A 20,895-nucleotide genomic window follows, 5' to 3' on the forward strand; every position below is an offset into this window, starting at 1 on the left:
TCTCTTTAAGTGTGATTGTATTCAGGCAGTATGTCAGACGCCCTACCAGCGAGTTATGAGGTCCTTCGAATGTGTGGCGCGGGTACTATCCTCACTTTTGCCATGTTGATATGGATTTTACTCAAGTGATGCAGAACTGAAACAAGCATGACAAAATGTTTTCGCTAAAACAGAATTGTTGGTTCATAAAAAAGGTAAGGACTGGTTAAATATAAACCGAGTTTAAAGAACTGTATGGTAACCAACCAACTAGGAAGTTTGTATTAAGTCGGCAGTGACATCTGGAAATCATGTATTGTTATAGCGACATATTTTGTGTGCTCTATTGTCTGTTTCTGAGAAGTTGATAGAGTATTTAATTATATTAGTTATTTGTAATAAATTGGTGTTTAATTTTAAAGCTGTAATCGTAGACAAATTGTGTTTGAGACAGGCTGACAAGCAACGGTGTATGAAATGCACCAAATTCTCATGTTTTTTCAGGTTGTAATATGGAGGGCGGTGGCGAGTATTGCATGGTCAGTGCTTCTCTTGCCAGTGACAACTGCACTATTTGTGCTTTTGAGTAGATTCAGCCTGTTTCACCCCATCCAATGGATTTCAGGTGAGGAAAACAGCAAGGCTGTCTTACAAAATGCATAATTACAAGTTGCTGATTCTGAGAAGTGCTGACAATATTAAATGTTAAAAAACTTTTTTTTTTTTTTTAAGTTTTATGTTTTGTATACTATTTTGTCCAACAGGATTTAAAGGCCCATATAGTATGGTAAAGTGAGGAAATGGAGCTCGCACTCCTGAAAACGAATTGAAAAAATATGCAGTTCACATTTATTTGTATAGCATTTTACACAATACACATACTACAATGCCAAACAAGTATGCATTTTTAATCAATTGACCGAATTCATGTAGTAGATTGTGTGCAACAGGTTTTCAGCAATGTTTTGGTCATGTCATTTCTTAAGAGGCCTTTTTGGCTTTAATTGGTTAATATCTGAATTGCCTTTTAATCAGCATCTCAAACATTGCTTTCAGAATGCACAAGTCTTCTTACAGCCTCAAGCACCATCTTTTCCCTTGTCGTGCTGTGTGGAGTAATTGTGATGACTGGCTTTTTCAACCTGGAGTTCTACACTTGTGAGCAAACTGACTAAATAGATTTGTCTTTCATTAATGTTCAGAATGATTTTATTGGCTATGTTTTCATTAAATTACTTGAGATGCTGATTATTTATTTCACTCTTCGTGTTTCTTTAAGTGGTTCCTTCCATTCCGTGTTCACGTGTGGCTCTTCTGGGGACAGTGCTCCACCCGCGACAGTGTGTCCATTCTTTGGTCTATTGCACCATGGGCATGCTGGTAATGTGGTGTGCTTCTGTTACCATCAGTGGACGTTATAGCACTCTTGGAACTCCCTGCAGGCAAACTGAGAGGTGGGTTATGACCTGATTCTGTTCGTCTCACATACACTGATCTGTCGACATCCTCAGAGGATCATGTTTCAATAATTGCATTCTAGGCGGTTCTTCTAGTACCCAGACGAAAAGATTGACACGCATACAGTTATTTTAAGCTTTTAATTACCACTGTGAGTAATTTTATCTCAAAATTACCAGGAGGTCATTCTTACCCTAATATAGGCCAAGTGTAACCTAGAAATCTAGACGCACCCTAGCGGAAGCAAATTTAATCTGCCCGCAAGTGTCGTCTAGGAACTCTCAATACCCTTCTGAGCTGTATTCCTCACAATCTGGACAGGCCAATCACGTCGTGTATACAGTCGGCAGGCGGGGCCATAATGACGACGATGGCCGAGTTGCGTTTGCGTGCTTCTAGTAAACACAGAAACTGGCGAACGGCGGCGTCTTTCGAATCAGCTTTGACCGCGACTCTGGAAGACTTGGAGTTAAGCTTTTCTCTGAGAAAAGAACAAAGAACGGCACTGAAGTCATTCTTAAAAAGGGGAGATGTGTTCGGAGTTTAGCCGACCGGATACGGTGAATGTTTAATCTATCAACAAGCTCTGTTTCACCTTCGTTGCTCTGGTTGGTAGCGCTATCCTATCGCGTGCAGAGGGAGTTTGAAAGACAACCGTTTATCCCTCCCCTCGGATTGAGCCCTGTCTATGGTGAGTTTCCAGACCAAACATCTTGATGTGGGTCTGGCTTGTCAGGCTAGGCCAAGTGCACCTCTACGATGCAAATTAAATGCATTCTCTGTCTGTGTTTGGTTTTTAATGACAAGTGTTTTTGTTACAATTTCCACCAATAACTGGAATAACCGTCCTTTATTTTATGTGGGTTTTTCTAGTGATGAACTCGTCACCTGTCTGAATGAGTATCATCTCTTTCTTCTCCTGGCTGGGGCCTTCATGGGATACAGTCATAGTTTTTTGGGAGTGGTTCAAAATATGTACTATGTGTCGTTTCAACCCATACAAGTAAGTATTTGTTTACTCAGATCATTTGCTAAATGTCATGCGTCGACGGATATACATTTTTGAATTGAGAAGAAGGGCGCCAACATATCAGCCTTTGATGTATATTGGTCAACCACTATTTCTAATGTCACATATCTATTAAAGATGTAATAGTGGCAAAAATCTTGTTAAAGGATTGAATAAGAATAACCAGAATCATTAATGCATTCATCAATAAGTTATCAATGCAAAACTCTTTGTCCCTCCCACATTGGTCTTCAAGCAATACAAATATCCACGGTTCAAGGGCAGTCTACCAGCGGTGGTGAAGTGCAGTGTTATTCAATCCTTATATTCAGCCAGGAACTTTGCTGCTCTCTACTTCTTTTTTGGTAAGTTAAATTGATGATCAGAGATATATAATATAAAATTCATCTATTTTCCTTTCAGAATTCTCTTTAAATGTTATTTTACATTTCTTAGGGTATGTTCCTAAGACCTGGATTTCCAGCACACTTAATCTACAAATAGACAGGTCAGATTTTGGACCTCAGCCTACCAGAACTGGAATATTTATTAACTAATATAATCTAAAGTAAATATTAATGAATCTTTTTATCCCTTTTTGCTACTTTTATAGTTCTGTTCAACCATTGGATTCATTAACTGGACTTCTAGACTTCTCCCTTCTCTACCACCTGGCGATCAGTGGCACTTTCCTGTACCTAACCTGGTACCTTACTGTGCTTCTCTTCAGGATTTATGTCACAGAGGTACAGAGTTTGAAGTCTTGTACATATCAAAGCAATTAGCGTTACTCTAGTACCTGTTTTAAAAATTATTCTGATGGCTTGCTGTGTATCTTCAGGCCTACAGTTTTCCAGTGCAGTCTACTTTTACTGAGGATGCAGAGCAGTGTTTGCCCAAAGTTTTGGTTGAGAAGGATACTTCAGTCATGAAGGTCAGTTTTTTTCTGTTTCTTCTTCTTCTTCTTCTTCTTCTTCTCTTCATTTTCAGAAAAACTTGCAGTTTCCAGGGTCAGAGAATATAAAATTGTGATTTTTCAAGGCTCATGGAAATATCTATAGTGAATTGTGCACTTTTTTGTTGCTAGCTATAATTTGTTGATTATTTATTTTTGTGAGTACAACCTCTGTAAAACTATTATTTAAATTTAAATTATTGATTTCAAATTAGTTATTGGTTACAAATGTAACAATTTGAAAAGTCAAAATGGACCCTAAATGTAATTATAGGCACTTTTTTGCTGATGTTATAGATCCTTAACTGATTAACTGACTGACTGTTTCACAGTTTTTGGCTCTGCAAGACCTGGCTTTATTATCACAACATTCTCTCTCACGTAGACTGGAAGTCTTTAGTCTGAGTCAGCCAGGTACAAACTAAAAACTTTCAAAGAACTCTGAAGTCATTCCTTTTCATCCCTGGTAAACTAATGCAACATGTACATGTAGGTGGTCACCCTCATAACTGGAATGCCATCAGTAAGGAATGTCTGTCTTTGCTGAGTGAGCTGACACACAGACTGGTGGCTCATCAGGATGCAGTTGCATCTAATGGCCGAGTCAAATCTCAATCTGCCAGCAGTGACACCAGATCAGCCTCTTCAAGCAGCTCAAGTAAGATCGCTTGGATAATATCCATTAAAGGCAAAACTGAACAGTGAGTCCAGCACTGCTCTTGGTGACATACTAGATGAATTGAGCTGCTCTAGAGAGGGTGATTTAATTTTTTCCTTTTATCTGTAGTGATGTCAGGAACCGAGGACATTCCTGAGACTCCTCGACTCAGTGTCCCGCTAAGGACCCCTGGTTCAGTCTTTAAGTCATCGGTGGGGGGTGTGCACAGCGCTCTGACGGCTCCTTTCACCCCAGATGTAGACAGCCCCTTCTCTTCCCCTGCTATTCGACGTCTGGTTGGCCAACAGGAACCCCATTCTCCCTGGGGTGGTACTGTACAAAGCCCCCACGTCATGAGGAGGGGCCCCAAGCTTTGGAGTGCCTCCACAGGTAAGGCAGACGGACTATAAATATCACAGTGTATTTATCAAATGATTAAAACAAAATTGAACCTTGGTTTGTGTGATGTGTATATTACACTGTATTGCCATAAGTATTGGGACACCCCGCCAAATCATTGAATTCAGGTGTTTCAATCACTTCCATGGCCACAGGTGCACCTAGGCGTGCAGACACTTCTACAAACATTTGTGAAAGAATGGGTCGCTCTCAGGAGCTCAGTGAATTCAAGTGCAGTACTGTGATGGGTTGCCAGCCACCTGTGCAATAAGTTCATTCGTGAAATTCCACGGTCAACTGTTAGTGATATTATAACAAAGAGCTTAATTAAATGGGATTCCATGGCTCAGCAGCTGCATCCAAGCCTTGCATCTCCAAGTGCAATTCAAAGCGTCGGATGCAGTGGTGATAAGCACGCCACCACTAGATTCTAGAGTAGTGGAGATGTGTTCTGGGGAGTGACAAATCATGTTTCTCTATGTGGCAATCTAATGGATGAGTCTGGGTTTGATGGTTGCCAGGAGAATGGTACTTGCCTGACTGCATTTTGCCAAGTTTAAGTTTGTTGGAGGGGAATTATGGGATTGTTTTTCAGGGGTTGGCCTTGGCCCCTTAGTTCTAGGGAAAGGAACTCTTAATGCTTCAACATACCAAGACAGTTTAGACCATTTTATGCTTCCAACTTTGTCGGAACAGTTTGAGGATGCCCCCTTCCTGTTTCAACATGACTGCACCAGTGCACAAAGCAAGGTCCATAACATGGATGAGCAAGTTTGGTGTTTGGAAACTTGACTGGCCTACATAAAGTCCTGACCTCAACCTGATAGAACAACTTTTGGGTTGAATTAGAGCAGAGACTGTGAGCCAGGCCTTCTCGTTCGACATCAGTGCCTGACCTCACAAATGCACTTCTAGAAGAATGGTCAAAAATTCTCATAAACACACTCCTAAACCTTGTGGAAAGCCTTCACAGAAGAGATTAAGAATGGGATGTCATTAAGATTCATGTGTATTTAATGGAGGCATCCCAAAACTTTTTGTTTTAGTGAATAAATTCATTGTATACCTTTTTTGTTAATTAGCTAATATTTAACAATACAAATTGTTTACATAATTATAATTTAATTCATATGGAATTATAACTAAATATTAAAATTATTTTAAATACATTTTACTCAATTGCTTGAAATTACCGATATATTCCTTCATTATTTAACATAATGGAAAAATATATTTATAAAGTATTTTATAAGAAGTAATATAGTAATATAAAAGACATTTGTATTGTGTGTTATGTTATTGGACTTATTGGACTGCGTTTCTCTTGACCAAACGGAAATACTGTGAATGGAATACTGACTGCTGATTGGACGAGACTTCTGTATTTGTAAATATTATAGATGTATTGTCTACAATAATATATATTTTTGAATGATGTGCAAAGCTATGAGCTGAAATTGAGTACCGGTATGTCACTTACTTGTGAGTATATCACAACAAAACTTATTACTGGGTTTGTGAGAAGTAATGTACACACGTGTAGACAATAACTCTTTATCATAATGTAATATAGCCCAGCTTGTTTCTTTCTTCTCATTTCAGAGTCGCAAACCAATGGCAGTCCTCTGGCCTCCCCTGCCAACGTTTGTAGTCCACCTGCAGCCAATCAGAAACCCAGCTTCCTGGCCCAGTGGCTGCAGAACAGGAGAGAGCAGGTAGCATCTTCATCTAATCCTACCTGACCTGTAAATGAAGCCTCGATTATTTTATCAGGTTTTTTGGTATCCAAGCGTGTCTCCATAGGAACCAAAACAGACAAGCTTTTGAGTGTCCAGTTCAGTTGCTGAAAAAAAAGCCAGTTCACATTACAGTGTGATACCATTACATGACCCAGAGACACCTGTTAACTCATGTTCCTGTCATACTCTCAATTGTTCTGCTCAGGTTAAAAGCTTTTTGGCAAAGCGGGTGCTGATAGTGTATTTATTTAACAAGGTAAGGTTAAGCATGGATTACTTGAATGGAGGATCTGCCTGCAGCAGCATGTTGAATATGCCCACAACAGATTTTTAGTTACAAGGATTATTAATGCATGCGTCTAGATTCTGCCCATGTTTAAATTAACACTAACACCATTAGTCTCCCCTGTCCTTCTAGTTGTGTTTTGTCTAAGGTTGTAGTGTTAGATTATAGTGACCCAGTTTATACACAGTTTTAAATAAATAAAAGCATGGCATATTACAGTTTATCCTTTAAAAGTTTTATTTTATACAAAATCAGTTGAATCTATATCTATCAATTGTATTTAGAGCAACTGTAGATAAACTGGGTCTGTATGTTGGGGTGTAGTCATGTCCTGTGTTGTTTCTCTCACTTGTTTCTCTCATTTGAATCTGTGTAGTGCATATACCTTCTCGCATGCATCAAATCAAAATGTATTTTACATAGAAATGTATTTCATACTAAAAATTAATGAATTCATTTATTATGCTTTTTAAAATTATGCTTGGTGAAGTTGTCTGATTCATGCTTTATCCATAGTAAAAGTTTATTGTATTGAACAGCTTCCAGAAGCCTCTAGCCAAGCTTTGTTTGCTGACAGCCAGGCTCATATCTGGGCTCTCCAAGGTCAGAAAGTAGCGATTCATTTTTAAGAGACACCACCTTACATGCTTATTTGTTTGACTGATTTATTTAGATTGAGTGTTTTGTTATTTCTGTCTTCAAGGACTATCACATCTGGTGGCTGCCTCTTTCTCTGAGGATCAGTTTGGAGTGGTGCAGACTACATTACCTAGTATTCTTAGCTGCTTGGTAGTCTTGTTAGAGGTAAAACAAAAGTCATTGTGGCCATTAAAGTGTTAAAAGTGATGAGCCTATGAATTCAAATGGGGACATTCTAATTCATTTAGTTAATCTTTTAATTTGTAGGCTGTTGACAGACACTTTAAACTGCCTCATGCCTCCAGCAAACCTGCAAGGTCTATCTGCAGTATGGGTGATTCCACTTACAAAACTCTAAGGTTTGCACTGAGGGCTGCGCTAAAGACAGCCATCTACAAGATAACTACCACTTTTGGAGAGCACTTGAAGTAAGTCGCATCATTCCTTGCAGTAATATCACTGAGAAACATAAACATGCATGTTTACACTCAATTTTCTTTGTTTACAGTGCTGTGAATATTTCATCAGAACATAGAAAAAGGCTTCAGCAGTTCTTGGAATTCAAGGAATAGTGCACCAAACAACCTCTTCCTCTCAGATGTCTTTAGATGTGTGTGTGTGTGTGTGTTTGTCAGGAGAGAAAAGAGACAATGTGCTGCTTTGAAAAGTTCTGATATTTGGGGGATTAGCACTGTACATCACTCAAGGCCTTTAAGTATTGCTTTACAGACGGATGCTGCACTGTATTTCCCCTTGAAATCCCAGTCACTTTATAATTAACATTTACATCTTTCATATACAATTCAAAAATCTGGGAATTTTGTTTGTGTACATGTACCTGTGTACTAGAATGTCATTAGGGTTCAAGTCTGGTAAATGTCAATATCATGGTGGAGATTTCAAGAAATATTTAAATTTTATTACGCTCGCTTTATTGAAAATGAGGGGGTCAACATTTTTTCCTTTTGAATCATTCATTGTTCCAGTTATATGTTTGTGATTTTAATAGCGCACTGGTTGTATGGTAAATTTTCAAGGCAGCATATGTTACATGGATCATTCCCAGGGTCATCCATTTGTCAATCTGGTATCCGTAAACATGTTTTGGGTATTTGTTTACCAAGAGATCATCGATTGAGTTATTTGGTTAATGTCAGAAATGAACTTTTTGAAACATTCATATAATTAAATAAACTTTTCTAAAATGTCATGTAAATGGCTGCAGATAAGTTTTGCAGATCGTTTCTAAATGGTTCCTCCGATATACAGCAGATGTCGCTGTGTGTATTCTGTGCTGCTCTTAAGTTATATTTAGTATTACATTTTAAGTATTTAATGACGTAGTTAATTAAGTTTTCTCAATGAATATTACATAAGCTAGGCTACCATGCAGGGAAACGTCTGGATTGTTTTCCTCGGTACATCTCCACAAAGTCATTTGTAGTACCAAACACTAATGACAAATGTTTAGTGGTTTCTTAAACGTCAGTTTGGTTAAATATCGATTAAAGATTAATGACTTTATAGTTTCGTAGTTCGTAAAGTTTAGTGCTTAAGTATGAGTCGGCAGCATGTTCCATTAAGTCGTATATTTACTTTTATGGACCACAACGCTGATATCCTTAATGAGCGCCTGTCTTATTAGTTTTGTCATTGTTACTTTACCGGATTACATGCTTTAAGAAAGAGAACGCGGTCTCACTTTCAACCGCTTTTTAGAGGAAGAGATTAAACAATTTCAAGGTTATGGGTTTGGTCTTACTCTTGAGGGGAAGGATGGATGAGTCTTAAACACCAGTGTCTCTTTCTGCAGCAGTGGACTCCGTGACATTCGACTTCGGGTAAGTTTACTTTACAGTTTTAACCAAGTAGACGAAAGTGACACTAATCTGCCCCTGAATTTGATTTTAAGACGTCAGTGTCGTATTTTGGGATCTTGTCTTTCGGGTAAATTTTTCAGTATTATTTTGTTTCTTGCTAATACTAAAGATGAGCATGATATTTTCACCCAATTTTTTTTTATAATGTCCATGCCGAAGCGTGTAGCTACTTGCAGAACAAGTTTTTTTCTTATTATTTTTAGATAAACACTCGTTTCAGTAATGCAGGATTTTTATGAAATGTATGGCTTGATTGTAGGTCCTGGAAACCACTCGCAACAAGGTAATTTTTTCCCCCTTCTGACTAAAGACACACTTGATTTCACTCTTGGTTAGGCTACATTACAGATAAATTATGAAGTTTAGTTTATGGCTATCTGTTAAAATAAATAGTTCACCTCAAAAAATGAAAGCGTTTAACGTGGTTAAATTGATTTTATTTTTGAGAAACGATCACTTTAAGTCCAGTTCCTTAAAAAAATGTTTGTTTTAGACTTTTCTGTTTATTTCATGAGCGCGTTTTCCCACTGACCAAAATGTTCTATTTTTTATTCCTTGAATTCGTCCTACTACTCCTTCATTGGCAGTTTTAGTGGTTCAGTTTGGAAAAATATTTAGAATTAATGTGTTTCATTAAGGGTTTTTAATGATGAATTACTATATCTGATTGTTTAAAACGTCTGTAAATATGGGGAAAACTCAGGTTGTTTAATTTTAAAAAATAATAATAATACTTCTCATAAAAGAAGATTCCGTTTTCCTGCAATATTGACTTTTACAGTGTGGTTGGAGAAGTAACAGTTAAGATTGTGTTTCACAATATAAAAATTGGCCAGAAATTGAAAACAAATTGATCGGTTTACAGTAAAAGCCAATTCTTAGTCTTGCATTGTAACTATGTCAAGCAGAGGATAATTTTACTTGGAGTGGATTTCTTCAGGGTGCAATAAAGATATTAGACATAAATGGAAAGCTAATGTTTTTACATTTACCAGGAACTGGAAAAATCTGAAGCCCTCATGAACACTTCTTACTAATGTCAGTTTTTAAAGTATAATATTAGGCTGTCTTTACCTTTAAAAAAAGTTCTAGGGTCTAGTTGATTCTGATCTTAAATGTAGGTTTATAACACTCACCTAAAGGATTATTAGGAACACAATACTAATTTACATACTTTCGCCTTCAGAACTGCCTTAATTCTACGTGGCATTGATTCAACAAGGTGCTGAAAGCTTTCTTTAGAAATGTTGGCCCATAGGATAGCATCTTACAGTTGATGGAGATTTGTGGGATGCACATTCAGGGCACGAAGCTCCCGTTCCACCACATCCGAAAGATGCTCTATTGGGTTGAGAACTGGTGAATGTGGGGGCCATTTTAGTACAGTGAACTCATTGTCATATTCAAGAAACCAATTTGAAAAGATTGTGACATGGTTTATTATCCTGCTGAAAGTAGTTATCAGAGGATTGGTACATGGTGGTCATAAAGGGATGGACATGGTCAGAAACAATGCTCAGGTAGGCCGGGGCATTTAAACGATGCCCAATTGGCACTAAGGGTCCTAAAGTGTGTAAAGAAAACATCCCCCACACCATTACACCAGCACCAGCCGGCACAGTGGTAACAAGGCATGATGGATCCATGTTCTCATTCTGTTTATGCCAAATTCTGACTCTACCATCCGAATGTCTCAGCAGAAATCGAGACTCATCAGACCAGGCAACATTTTTCCAGTGTTCAACTGTCCAATTTTGGTGTGCTTCTGCAAATTGTAGCCTCTTTTTCCTATTTGTAGTGGAGATGAGTGGTACCTGGTGGGGTCTTCTTCTGTTGTAGCCAGTAATGCCGCTGGCCATCTTGATGTCCTACGCATCATTACTTTATGATGCCCTCGGGTGTTACGCTCACATATATTTTTGACCTAATTTGTTCATAATATGTTCTCTGTGATGATTTTTTGGTGCTCCATTATATGTTGCCAGTATTGTTGCAGTGCTGTAAATCACTGCAATAACCATGCTATTTTTATTGGCCATTTAATATTTCAAAAAGTTCCTTTAAACAAATGCTTCAATGACTGTCAAATCCATTTTCATGTCGATGTAGATGCCTTGAAAGCATTATAGCGCTCATGCTATTTGTATTGCTGCGGTTTAAGTCTGCTCTTAAAGTTAATTGAATGTGATGATGATCGTGTTGACAGGGACCGTAAAATAGGACTTTAAGTTTCCCGTTGACTGTGGCTGAAACTGTTTAAAAAGAACCGACCTCACATATTGGGCCATCTTGCCTAAAAGCCAAGATTCCATAAACTTTTATGGAATGCTCGGTAATACGATATGAGACCAACCAGAACACTGTGGGGGATCATCAGATATTTTCTCTGCAACAAGCCTAAAAAACGGTACACTTCTGAATGCAGTTTTATTTTTTGTGTGGTGTCAGATCTGTTTTTTTATACACTTCTCTTTCTCTACATCCTTGTGTGCACGTTTACGTTTCAAGTATTTGTTTACATTATGAAAACTTAAAGGAGCTGAGGTTTGGAAACCTGTTTGGAAATACAGGATGGGAATTTTTTTATATATGGTTGAAGGGTTTTAACAGAGGCGTACAGGGCTATGGTTGATGCTGGAGCTACAGATTGGATGTTCATCCCAATATCAGCCTTCATACTGTAACTTTTTTGAGAGCGAGAAGGAAAGAAAGTACAGTAAATTGCTACTGTAAAAATGTGTACATTGTACAGTGGGGAAAAAATGTAAATGATTGAATAACACTTTTCTGTAGAATTTTGGATTTTAGAATGTAAAAACTATTAATTAAAAAAAATCCCATATATCTCCGTGTGACGCATCACTTGATTAGGATTTTGTGATCTCATATAGGATTTAGGACTCATTTTGTTATCAGTAATGGGTGCATTAAGGTCTTTTATTAAATTTTTCATTACTTAATATTCATTACATTATTTTAATGTCATGTTTTTCATACAAAGTATTGTACAATACAATGTACAATACAAAGTATTGTACCCTATAATCATTAATAACCACTAATAATACCAGTCGCACAATAAGCATTTAAAGTAAAAAGTCGAATTTTATTGTGGAAGTAAATTGTTGTAACTGTTGCTGTATATTTTATTAAAATATAAGCAATACAGGCACCAATATGCCATCACATAATATCTGAAACTTTGTCAACCGTTTTTACAGTAAAAATCTGGCAACCACAGCTGTCTTTTTTTTGCTTTTTTTCCCCCAACAATAAATTTAAAAGCATATTTTACAGTGCACTTCCCTTTTAAGTACCTCACCATTACATATATATATATATATATATATATATATATATATATATATATATATATATATATATATATATATATATATATATATATATATATATATAAATAATTTATATATAAATATATATATAATTTATTTATTAATTAGTCAATGGAATAATAGGAATGTTGGCTTATCCATGCACATCAATATAATCAATAAAGAATTGTCTGTAATATTTCATCAAAAACACTCACATCTCCTCTCTGATGATGTGTATAGTGGCTCGAGGGCTGGGCAATAAGGTTGTCCAATGGCCATGAGATTCAGTTCCACCCTGCAGAAGAAATATTGGATATTCCACCCCTTCCTTTTTGTGGTAAAAATCAACATTGCACAAACAATTTAAATGGATTGAGCATAACTTGTATTTCACCCAGAGTATAGCTTTACATTAAATCATTTTCATTTGTTTGTTGCTCTTCAGGTCTCAAGTTACTCCTCATTTAAACATTTCATTTTGTAAATCCATAATCATAGACATTTACTCAACCAGAACGAGAATAGTTTTATTGAAATATGAAATACAAGTCACAACCAATTAGCCGCATGCAATTTGAAGAGATCTTGTATCCTTAAACGCCAGGCCATTGGCAGATGCGTGGAGTGTGTAAGCACTGGCTCCACGCACTGTCCACCCACCGTATTCCGTAGAGAAGCTCTGTCCATGTCTGGTGGTTTGGATTCAACCACTGTCATTTCAGTGGAATTTCCCGGCTTTAGAGTTCAGCTGAGTTTTCTCACAGATTTGCACTTGCTTGTAAATGTTTGGACTGGGGAGGTGGCAGTGCGGTCGGCGATGCGTCCTTCTGTCAGTGCTTTAATAACAGTGGGTAATGTGAGACACCAGGATCCTTTTATATTGTTCTCTATATTGTTCATTTATGTTCCCAGTAACACAGGAAAAATAATGTCCTGGCAGCACAATATGGCCACCTTTTCTACATTTCTAACATCAAATTGCCTTTCAAGGGTTTGGAGTCCGTTGGGTTTTTAAATGTTTTTGAAAGAAGTATCCTGTACTCGCCATGGTTACAATTTAAAATAACTTTTCTATCGTAATTTATTCCTGTTTTGGCAAAGCTAAATTTTCAGCATCATTACTCCAGTCTTCAGTCCAATGATCATGAAATTATTCAGAAATCATTCTAATATGCTGATTTGCTGTTCAAGAAATATTTCTTATCAATGTTAAAAACAGGTAATTTTTGTGGAAACCATAATTTTTTTTCCAGGATTCTTTGATGAATAGTAAATTCAAAATAAGAAGGTTTATTTTTAACATTTTAAATGTTTTTAATGGCAATTTGTTGAGTCCTTGCTGAATAAGACTATGAAATAATAATGTATGTATTAGATATGCACTGATAAGTTCAAAGGTGTTTAACAGCCAGTGCAAATCTTGCTGGCAAGCAGTTTTTAGTTGAATTGACATCACAGTTATTTTTAGTATTTTTTTATTTGCTTTTCTCCCTGCCTCATATGAGACATTTCTTGAATTACATAAGAAGCACTATTGCTGTACTATTACTGTATTACCGTGTCTTACCGTGTTTTCTATGGCATCCACTGTATAACGCTCTTAGAGCACATATAATTTTACACAAGCCTATGCTGTCCGGAGGTAGTTTTTTTTTGTTGTTTTTTTTGTCTACTGAAATTTCTTGGAAGGATATTTCATCAGCAGAACAATCCAAAACACATTAAACAGCACAACCCACTGAAGAGATTTAAACAATAAAGGGCGTTTCGATGTCATAACAGATCGCTGTAGTCTCAGTCCAGCGGCAGCGCAGAGTGAAAATTGTCTCTTCCACTTCAAATCAAGTTGAAAAAACATGCATGCAAAAACAAGAGACAATGGAGGCAGTGCTTCTTAAAAAAAATACAAAAATAAAACAATGCAAACATTACAAAATATTTTAAATGTACAGTGCACCCCCCCCCCCCAATTCTACAAACAATACCCCATAATGACAACGTGAATGAAGTTTGTTTGAAATATTTGTACATTAATTACAAATTAAAAATCACATAAGCATTCACAGCCTTTGCCATGACACTTAAAATTGAGCTCAGGTGCATCCTGTTTCCACAGATCATCCGTGAGATGTTTTTACAACTTGATTGGAGTCCACCTGTGGTAAATTCAATTGACTGGACATCATTTGGAAAGGTACACACCTGTCTATATAAGGTGCTTCAGTTAAAAGTGCATGTCAGAGCACAAACCAAGAAGTCCAAGGAATTTTCTGTAGACCTCTGAGAGAGTATTGTATTGAGGCACAGATCTGGGGAAGGGTATAGAACAATTTCTACATTGATGGTCCCAATGAGCACAGTGGCCTCCATCATCCATAAATGGAAGAAGTTTGGAACTAGGTTTCTAGAGCAGACTGCCCGGCCAAACTAAGCGATCGTGGGAGAAGGGCCCCAGTCAGTGAGGTGACCCAAGAACCCAATGGTCACTCTGACAGAGCTCCAGTATTTCTCTGAAGAGAGGAGAATCTCTGCATCACTCCACCAGTCAGGCCTATATGGTATAGTGGCCAGATGGAAGCCACTCCTCAGTAAAAGGCACATGACAGACCGCCTGTAATTTGCCAAAAGGCACCCGTAGGACTCTCAGACCATGAGAAACAAAATACTCTGGTCTGCTGAAACAAAGATTGAACTCTTTGTCCTGAATGGCAAGCATCATGTCTGAGGAAACCAGGCACCACTCATCACCTGGCCAATACCACCCCTAGAGTGAAGCATGGTGGTGGCAGCATCATGCTGTGGGGATGTTTTTAAGCGGAAGTTATTGGGAGACTAGTCAGGATTGAGGAAAATAAGAATGCAGCAATGAACAGATACATTTTGATGAAAACCTGCTCTGGACCTCAGACTGGAGCAAAGGTTCATCTTCCAACAGGACAATGACCCTAAGCACACAGCAAAGATGACAAAGGAATGGCTACAGGACAACTCTGTGAATGTCCTTGAGTGGCCCAGCCAGAGCAGACTTGAACACGATTGAACATCTCTTGAGAGGTCCTGCAAAGAAGAATGGAAGAAACGGCCCAAAAATAGGTGTGCCAAGCTTATAGTGTCACACTTAAAGAGGCTTGGGGCTGTAATTGGTGCCAAAGGGGCTTCACCAAAGTATTGAGCAAAGGCTGTGAATACATATGGACATTAATTAAATTTGCTAAGATTCCAAACAAACTTCTTTCACATTGTCATAGGGGGGTATTGTTTGTAGAACTGAGGTAAAAAATAATAATAATTCAATCCATTTTGGAATAGGGCTGTAACATAACAAAATGTAGAAAAAATAAAGTGCTCGAAATACTTTCCTGATGCACTGTAAGTAAGCAGCTCACCCACTATCACTGCATTGTCACATCAAAATTAAACTTGTAATGGCCTGAAAGCATGACTATGGGGAGGTTGAGCAATCAGCTTGGGGAAATTAAATGTACATCGTTGTGTCTCTGGCCAATGTTTAGCAAGGTTGATGACTGCTGATCTAAAAATAAGATGATTATGAAAAAGAACAGTTGAACTTTAGCTCCCAAATAAAACATTGTTTAGCTTATTACTGCCTTTAGGTATTAACTTGAAATAAATAAAAACACAAACTTGATTAGATTTATACTTGATTTTAATAAACAGAAAAATTAATAAATAGAATTGCATCAGAATTACATATAACCAACTTGACTTTACAAAGAATATTTGACAGCAAATTTAACTATCTCTCGGCAGACAGGCGCCTTTTTTTTACATTCAGTGTTATAGCAATGCTGTTTGATGTGAGTAATGCTTTATAAGAGCATCATGACCGATTCTGAAACGGATATTTTAGATTGAATAAAATAACTGTCTGGGATTTGTCACAGCAGTTTAAACATATAGGCTAGTCACTGAAAATTTCACATAATGAATACTTGCATGTTGACATGTAATAAATGGCTTTCATTGAATAGAGAACAGAAAACTGTAAATGTGAAAATTAGAAGAACATAGAAATGCAGTTATTGTTGGCTCTTATATAGATTAATAGTTCTTTATTACTTTATTGTGCGCTGATTTCACAAATTCTTGAACCTTGCCATTTCTGCATCACATTGTTGGCTCTTATGATAAATTAATTGTGTGATTGTTTCTCATTTTTAGCTCTCTCTCTCTCACACAATAAAAGTATCTGATGTATACATAAATGTAAATTTGGTATTTATTCCTCCCTTCAAGTCCATGTGTCTCCTCATTCATTATTTTATGCCCTGTAATGAGAGCTGGATAGTGCTGCTAGTTTAGCCTAAATCATTTCTTTGAATTCACTTCAAAGATTTCTGGCTTGTTGAAAATGGCAGAGTTGAAAATGACACAATACTTTCTAAACCTTAACATCACAGTTAATTATGTTTTTTTCCCTCTGTTCAGTTAACAGCTGCCTGGCACCTGCTGCGAACTAATAAATTAGAGCAGATTCAAAGCAGATTCGTTGGTCACCTTTTCATACCCGTTCTCTAGACAATAAACATGCCAGCCACAAGTTTATCCCACAGTTTACACATTACACAGCATAATAAAAAATGAAACAAGGCATAGGCTATATGAAAATAACTTGCATTTGTTCAATGCATCTGTCGCATGGCACATTTTATATGATAATAATGTTTGTTCTAGCATAGAAATGCTCTGAAAATAAAGACAGAAGTATTTATTGCTAAATACGTTCTCCTTTCCTAGTATTACACAGCTATCTTTAGCAATCTGTGGTTATATTAAAAAGAAAAAAAAACATTCTTAAATTAAGTCATATTGTTCTCAGTCTTGAATTTGTAACATTATCACTTTGTAATTTCCTTTAAAACTTACCATAGTTTGTTTTTAAGACCATTATTGGCAGGTCATTTCATTCAGCATCATTCTTAAAATATATGATGAGAAAATGGTACGAAGCTGATTACAAAAAAGTTTGGACACTGTACAACTTGTGAATAAAAAAGAAATGCAATAATTTACAAATCCCATAAACTTGTATTTTATTCACAATAGAATATAGATAACATATCAAATGTTAAAAGTGAGACATTTTAAAATAGCATGCCAAATATTGGCTCATTTTGGATTTCATGAGAGATACTAATTCCAAAATGTTGTGACAGGGAGCAATAAGAGGCCGGGCAAATTAAATGTACATATAAGGAACAGCTGGAGGACCAATTTGCAACTTATTAGGTCATTTGGCAAAATGATTGGGTATAAAAAGAGCCTCTCAGTGCGGTGGCGAAAAATAGTGGCGCAATATCAGAAAGGAGTTTCTCAGAGAAAAATTGCAAAGAGTTTAAAGTTGTCATCATCTACAGTGCATAATATCATCCAAAGATTTAGAGAATCTGGAACAATATCTGTGCATAAGGGTAAAGGCCAGAAAACCACACTCAATACCCATGATTTTCTGGCCCTTACACGGCACTGCATAACATACAGGAATGCTACTGTAATGGAAATCACAACATGGGCTCAGGAATACTTCTAGAAAACATTGTCGGTGAACACAATCCACCATGCCATTCGCTGTTGCTGCATGGCTAAAACTCTAGGTCAAAAAAGAAGCCATATCTGAACATGATCCAGAAGCGCAGGCGTTTTCTCTAGGCCAAAGCTTATTTCAAATGGACTGTGGCAAAGTGGAAAACTTTTCTGTGAGACTAATCAAAATTTGAAGTTCTTTTTGAAAACTGGGACGCCATGTCATCTGGACTAAAGAGGACAAGGACAACCCAAGTTGTTATTAGCGCTCAGAAACCTGCATCTTGATGGTATGGGGTTGCATGAGTGCATGGCATGGGCAGTTTAACCATCTGGAAAAGCATCATCAATGCTGAAAGGTACATTCAAGTTTTAGAACAACATTTGCTCCCATGCATACATTGTCTCTTTAAGGGAAGACCTTTTCCAACATGACAATGCCAACATCATGGCTGCGTAGAAGAAGGATCCGGGTACTGAATGGCCAGTCTGCAGTCCAGATCTTTCACCCATAGAAAACATTAGGCGTGTCATAAAGAGAAGATGCGACAAAGAAGACCTAATACAGTTGAGCAACTAGAAACCTGTATTAGTTAAGAATGAGACAACATTCCTATTCCTAAAGTTGAGCAACTTCCCCAGACGTTGCAGACTGTTATAAAATGAAGAGGCGATGCCACACAGTGGTAAACATGGCCTTGTCACAACTTTTTTAGATGTGTTTTTGATGTCATGAAATTTGAAATCAACTTATTTTCTAAATATATAATAAATTATTTTCTAAATATATAATAAAATTATATATTTTCTCAGTTTAAACATTTGATATGTCATCTATGTTGTATTCTGAATAAAATATTGAAATTTGAAAACTTCCGCGTTACATTCTGTTTTTATTCACAATTTATACAGCTAGTGTCCCAACTTTTTTGGAATCGGGTTTGTATATAGCATATGCTGGTTATGTATGTTTTGAAGCATGGCAGCTGGTTTGAGCTGGTTTAAGCTGGTCAAGTGCTGGTTCTAAGAAAGTAGCTTCAGCTCAGGGCCAGCTTAAACCAGCTAAAACCAGCTGCCATGCTTCAAAAAAACAACGTTATTTAAATATTATTGAATGTCTTGTATAAAACTAAATTTATAGCTAGAATTGAGTTAAATCATCCTTCACCTAACACTTATAAATAATTTTAAAGACCTCTGGTAAAGCCTGAACAGAACTGAACGACTTCAAGTGACATGGTGATTCTCCATTTAGTTTTGTAGGGATGAGAGCGTAATGGACAAAAACACATTAGTGAAGCTCTACTTGAGAAAACAGTCTGATAAAAAGGATTATTGAGAGCAAAAGGTGAAAATGATGTGTGCACAGGGAATCTTATTAGGCCAATTACACTGAATCAATCCATTAGTCATGCTGTGATGTAACTTGCGTGTTCTCATGAGTATGTAGAGGTTCTTATTATTTTATTGTGCTAGATTATTTTCTTTATTTTCTGTGGGTAACCGACCACATTTGTGCAATGAACCATGGAATTTTCTACTACTTTTCTAAATATGTGTCATAAATTTGATACGTGTTATTTATTGTTCTTTAATTTGAGTTTTTTTTTTATTATTTGTAATGAATTATGATCTAATTCTGAGTTGTTGTTGTTGTCGTCGTTATCACAGGTTTAGTATGTATGATATATTTTATATTTATGATTCACTGAAAGACTTATTCTGCAAGAGAAAACCACTCTGACACATTGCTACATATGTTTCCATTTAAATGATGGATAAGCATGCTTGTAAGAGTGAGTAATAAACTTGTGATATTGTATCTAAATGTTTATCCTCATTTATAATAGTATTAATATACAATGTGGAAAAAGGATTTTACATAGCCCTTTTAATGTGTTTAGTCAAAGCAGTAGTGTGGCGCCGTGCCCATGAGGACTCATTAGGGCCCAAGCCCTGAAAGGGCGCAGAGCCCTATTGTTCTTCTAAGGATTTTTTTTTTTAGGGCCCAAGCCCTGAAAGGGCGAAGAGCCCTATTGTTCTTCTAAGGATTATTATTATTAGGGCCCAAGCCCTGAAAGGGCGCAGAGCCCTATTGTTCTTCTAAGGACAATTTAGCTTTTTCGACTATTCGGGCACTTTCGGGGCCCTTATCATGCTCGAAAACTCTTGAAACTTTGCACACACATTGGAATCTGGGGCCATCAGGGCCGGGCTGAGGCTGGTACCTGGGCGTGGCAGGGGGGCTCGACAGCGCCCCCTAAAGTGGGGTCTGAAAACATGGTCTATAAATCAAACACACTTGCACGCACATGTATGAAACTCGGTACACATATAGAGCTCATGGGGCCGAACAACTTTCGTGCTCTAAGTTATGTGTCAGCCCAACAGGAAGTGAGCTATTATGGGTTGTTCGGAAAACGCAAGCTCTGGAATTTGCGATACTCCTCCTAGACGATTCACCCAATCAGCACCAAACTCGGTCAGCATGAAGTCAAGACACTGAGGATGCTAAATTGCAAGCAACTTTTTGATATCTCAAACGGTTAGGCTGTGGCGAGGAGGCGAATTTATGGCGAGAAAAGGGAAACAGGAAGTGTGTTATAACATCTGCATTCATTAATTCATTTTGATGAAACTTCAGCTGTGTGTTCGTTGTAAGAGGCTGATCACATGGATATGACTTTTGTGAGTCAAAGTTATAGCGCCACCAACTGGCAGCAGGAAGTGTGTCACTTTCAAAATGCTTTGAAATCACCATCTTATTTTTACCCGATTTACTTCAAACTTCATCAGTATAATGTCAAAACATAGCAGATATAAAGCTGGTAAGCACTTCCTGATATTGTATATACTGTTGCCACGGCAACACATCAAACTATAACATTCTTTTTCGCTCCTTTTGAGATTCTTAAAATGCTTCAAATTACATGAAACTCAACACACACATCAGACATGCTGTCCAGTAGATATGGGCAAAGACTTAAAAACGGGCATGGTGGAGGAGCTCAGTA

At 37.2% G+C, this 20,895-nt stretch overlaps 2 protein-coding genes across 3 annotated transcripts in view; both read left to right on the forward strand.

The window, feature by feature from the left end:
* The first annotated feature begins 59 nt into the window (after positions 1–59).
* On the forward strand, positions 60–8,338 carry ndc1 (NDC1 transmembrane nucleoporin). Of its 2 annotated transcripts, XM_067453051.1 has the most exons (18): positions 60–194; positions 484–604; positions 1,036–1,137; positions 1,259–1,433; positions 2,311–2,440; positions 2,703–2,811; positions 2,903–2,954; positions 3,060–3,192; positions 3,288–3,380; positions 3,734–3,815; positions 3,895–4,059; positions 4,189–4,449; positions 6,061–6,173; positions 6,403–6,453; positions 7,023–7,086; positions 7,187–7,287; positions 7,390–7,550; positions 7,631–8,338. In XM_067453051.1, the coding sequence occupies exons 1-18, from the start codon at positions 156–158 to the stop codon at positions 7,692–7,694; spliced, it is 2,016 nt and encodes a 671-aa protein (XP_067309152.1). In that variant the 5' UTR covers positions 60–155; the 3' UTR covers positions 7,695–8,338. The 2 variants fall into 2 exon arrangements, with proteins under 2 accessions (XP_067309152.1, XP_067309153.1); XM_067453052.1 differs by lacking the exon at positions 6,403–6,453.
* A 904-nt stretch (positions 8,339–9,242) lies between these two features.
* The window catches only part of LOC137090036 (zinc finger protein GLIS1), a 46,381-nt gene continuing 34,728 nt past the window's right edge, over positions 9,243–20,895 (forward strand). The window contains exon 1 of the mRNA XM_067453716.1: positions 9,243–9,285. The gene's annotated coding sequence lies outside the window, so the exon portion shown is untranslated. The remainder of the gene's footprint in view (positions 9,286–20,895) is intronic.

Source organism: Pseudorasbora parva, chromosome 9 (genome assembly GCF_024679245.1).
Source record: "Pseudorasbora parva isolate DD20220531a chromosome 9, ASM2467924v1, whole genome shotgun sequence".
Classification (NCBI taxonomy): Eukaryota; Metazoa; Chordata; class Actinopteri; order Cypriniformes; family Gobionidae; genus Pseudorasbora; species Pseudorasbora parva.

Coding starts and splice junctions, on each gene's coding strand:
- ndc1 (XM_067453051.1), top strand. CDS start 156: ATGTTTTCGCTAAAACAGAATTGTTGGTTCATAAAAAAG. Junction 1,434..2,310: donor CCCTGCAGGCAAACTGAGAG/GTGGGTTATGAC, acceptor GGGTTTTTCTAG/TGATGAACTCGTCACCTGTC. Junction 4,060..4,188: donor AGCCTCTTCAAGCAGCTCAA/GTAAGATCGCTT, acceptor TTTTATCTGTAG/TGATGTCAGGAACCGAGGAC.